Source organism: Rhipicephalus microplus, chromosome X (assembly GCF_043290135.1).
Source record: "Rhipicephalus microplus isolate Deutch F79 chromosome X, USDA_Rmic, whole genome shotgun sequence".
Taxonomy (NCBI): domain Eukaryota; kingdom Metazoa; phylum Arthropoda; class Arachnida; order Ixodida; family Ixodidae; genus Rhipicephalus; species Rhipicephalus microplus.
The window spans coordinates 420,819,555-420,822,229 of record NC_134710.1 but is presented as its reverse complement, the minus strand read 5'-3'; the positions used below and the strand labels follow the sequence as shown (position 1 = coordinate 420,822,229).

The following is a 2,675-nucleotide window of genomic DNA, read 5'->3' as shown; positions in this document are numbered from 1 at the left end:
AGGTCCAATGCGTGTCAGCCCAGTATTCTATCACTGATTCACGCCAGTGCTTGGAACTCGTTTCTAAACTGGCCTTATGCAGTATTGATGTCGGGAAAGAAATCGCGGTAATATAAGTATTAAATCGCTTTATAACATCAAAAGAACAACCAGGCATCACACAATGCGAATATCGTGACGAGTGGGTCGTCCAATGCTTCAACCCATTTCAAAATCTTGTTTTTTTAGCTAAAACCTATGGCACATGCCCACTTCAGGCATAATTCTTCATCGTCGTCAGCCACTGAATAGAAAATTGCACAAAATTCTTATCAAGTGTGCAGTGGATGCTACGCTTCTCCAAAGAATGACGAAGTATACCTTAGTGAGTGCTGGTCTACTACATAAAAATTGTGATTATCTATGGCGTAGTGGGTACCAAGCACTGGGCTTGTAGCAGTTACCCAAGGAGTCTTTGGAAAAGACCCTGAAAGGCTGCTGTTCTGGCATCCGCTGTGACTGTGTTGCGCGTTCCGCGCAGGCCTGGCGCTTTTTTTTATTATGGGCACAATGTATAAACAAGGTGGAAGGAATAAAATCAAGAAAAGTTAGCGCTCAACATTTTACTGTTCTAAAAAACTCCATATGCCTACTGCGAAACCGCGAACAATTTCAATAAAACTATACTTTTCGAAGGAAGAAGCAAAGTGGACTTCTCAATGATAATGAACGACATCAAAGCGGTGACATAATGGCTAAGCGTCTGCTACCAAAGTGTGAGGTACCGGGTTCTATTCTTCACCCGGGGCCGGCCACCCGATTCAGAGGCAGAGGGAAGTAGTAACTGTACCTGGCTCAATCTCTTATCTGGTACTCCCCTCACCCGACACCTTCGAGTTAAAGGTACGAGTGGGCTTCGAGGTGGCACCACGATGCTTAAATCGCTCAGGGGGCCGCTGAAGCTACATAGAGGCGTATGATGAAGGACGACCTTATAGCTTTTATTATGTATGTGAAAGGCCTAAAGGCCTCAAGCAATGCGCATGTGCTCACAATGCTCAATAATCTGCATCTGGCATATACCCTTGACTCCCACGGGCGTACTTGGCACTGCGGGAGCAAATGCACTGTTCCTTAACGTCTTAAAGGGTCCCTGAAATGGTTTTTTTTTCTACATTCAGTTTTAGATTATACCACTACCGTAACAAATCATTTGCACCATAATTCAATCGAAACACCCATTATTAACTAAATAGGTATCCTCCTCCCATAATTAACACCCATTATTAACTCAATAGGTATCCTCCTCCTCCACTCCACCTTTCACCCTCAACTGCCCGCAACTCTTTTCCTGAGCGCTCGAGCTAAAGCCTCACCTTCACGGGGCCTGCGTCAGAATGTGACGCGGGAGAACGCTTGCGTGAAACTGTCTCGTGTACTTCCGGCAAGTCGAAGCCAGAGCAGGAGCGACTGGAGGTCAGGCGCTCCGCTGGTCGTGTTTCTGCGCTCTATGTGAGCAGCCTGTGTTTTGTTTGACAGCGCTTTGAACCACTGCTCATCGTGAACACCGGCAACGAAGAGCGCTTGCACCGAATCAGGGATGAAATAGGTTTCGAACCGCACAGTGACACACTATTTCGCGATTACATGCTTCGTACCGAGGATTACAGCAGTGATCCGCCACCGCCTGATTGGCCGGACTTCCGTGAGGATGACAACGATCATGCGTAAGTGTAAATGATTGAAGTAACCCTTTTTGTTCGATACTTGCTCGTCCTCGCGTAGCCGCCACACTTGCTGTGTCACGCGTGTAACTTGCACGCTTTGCTGCATAACCACAAGCATGCAAAAGATTTCGTCTTGACATTTTCTTTCATTTCGTGGTGTTTATGTGGTGTCCGTGATAACGATAACTTAGACCAATTTTCGCAAATGCAGGTGCGACAGTGGGCTTTGTGGAGCAATGCCGACAGCCCTTGAACAAGTGTGCTGTCGCGACATACCACCAGTTCGCGGAAGTCTCGACTGCTGCAGAACTCGGCACGAAGAGTTCCGAAGCGTAGGTCTGAGCTTCGCGGTGCTGCGTGCTCATTATTGTGAGCTGAAAGAGAATGGCATCGTGGTTCAAGGAGAACTGCACAGGTATTACAGTAATGAATAAAAAAACATTTTGAAGTTGCAGTTCCAGCAACGTCATCCTATGCCTTCTTTCAGGAAATATCGCTTTCAGAAGAACCGCTTCTTTACGCGATGTATTTTGCAGATGCTTGTATAGACGATGCAACACAGTTGTATTACTGGCGTGCGTAGTCACCGTCATCAAGAATCAGTTCCGTTTGGCCAACTACGTGGACTTCCGGTATCCACCTCAGTGGGCACTTGAAAGTTTTTTATATCCTAACTTGAAATTAAACTTCAAGCTGCCTGTGCTTTCAACTATAAGCGTCACTTATATCTGCGCACAAGTGATTTCCGAATTCATTTCCTTTTAGCTTTACCTGTTTTGCACAGGTTTGTTTGTTTTTTTCAATGGACTTGTTATTCAGTCTCTTGATCCAAAATAGTTGTGCTTCGTGCATGATTTTTAGCAGAATAATACATAGGGCTTGCTCATCGCATCTACCGCTTACAAAAATAATCGCAGACTATTTTATTAGTCAACAGTTTAAAAGTAGGTGCACAATTACCAAACAAAA

The 2,675-nt window shown here is 45.3% G+C and overlaps 1 protein-coding gene across 1 annotated transcript; it reads left to right on the top strand.

Moving 5' to 3' along the window:
- Positions 1-1,433: 1,433 nt before the first annotated feature.
- LOC119161716 (uncharacterized) lies at positions 1,434-2,277 on the top strand. Its single transcript, XM_075881844.1, has 2 exons — positions 1,434-1,706; positions 1,918-2,277. Exons 1-2 carry the CDS (start codon positions 1,627-1,629, stop codon positions 2,138-2,140), a joined length of 303 nt encoding a protein of 100 aa, XP_075737959.1. The 5' UTR covers positions 1,434-1,626; the 3' UTR covers positions 2,141-2,277.
- The last annotated feature ends 398 nt before the right edge of the window (positions 2,278-2,675 follow it).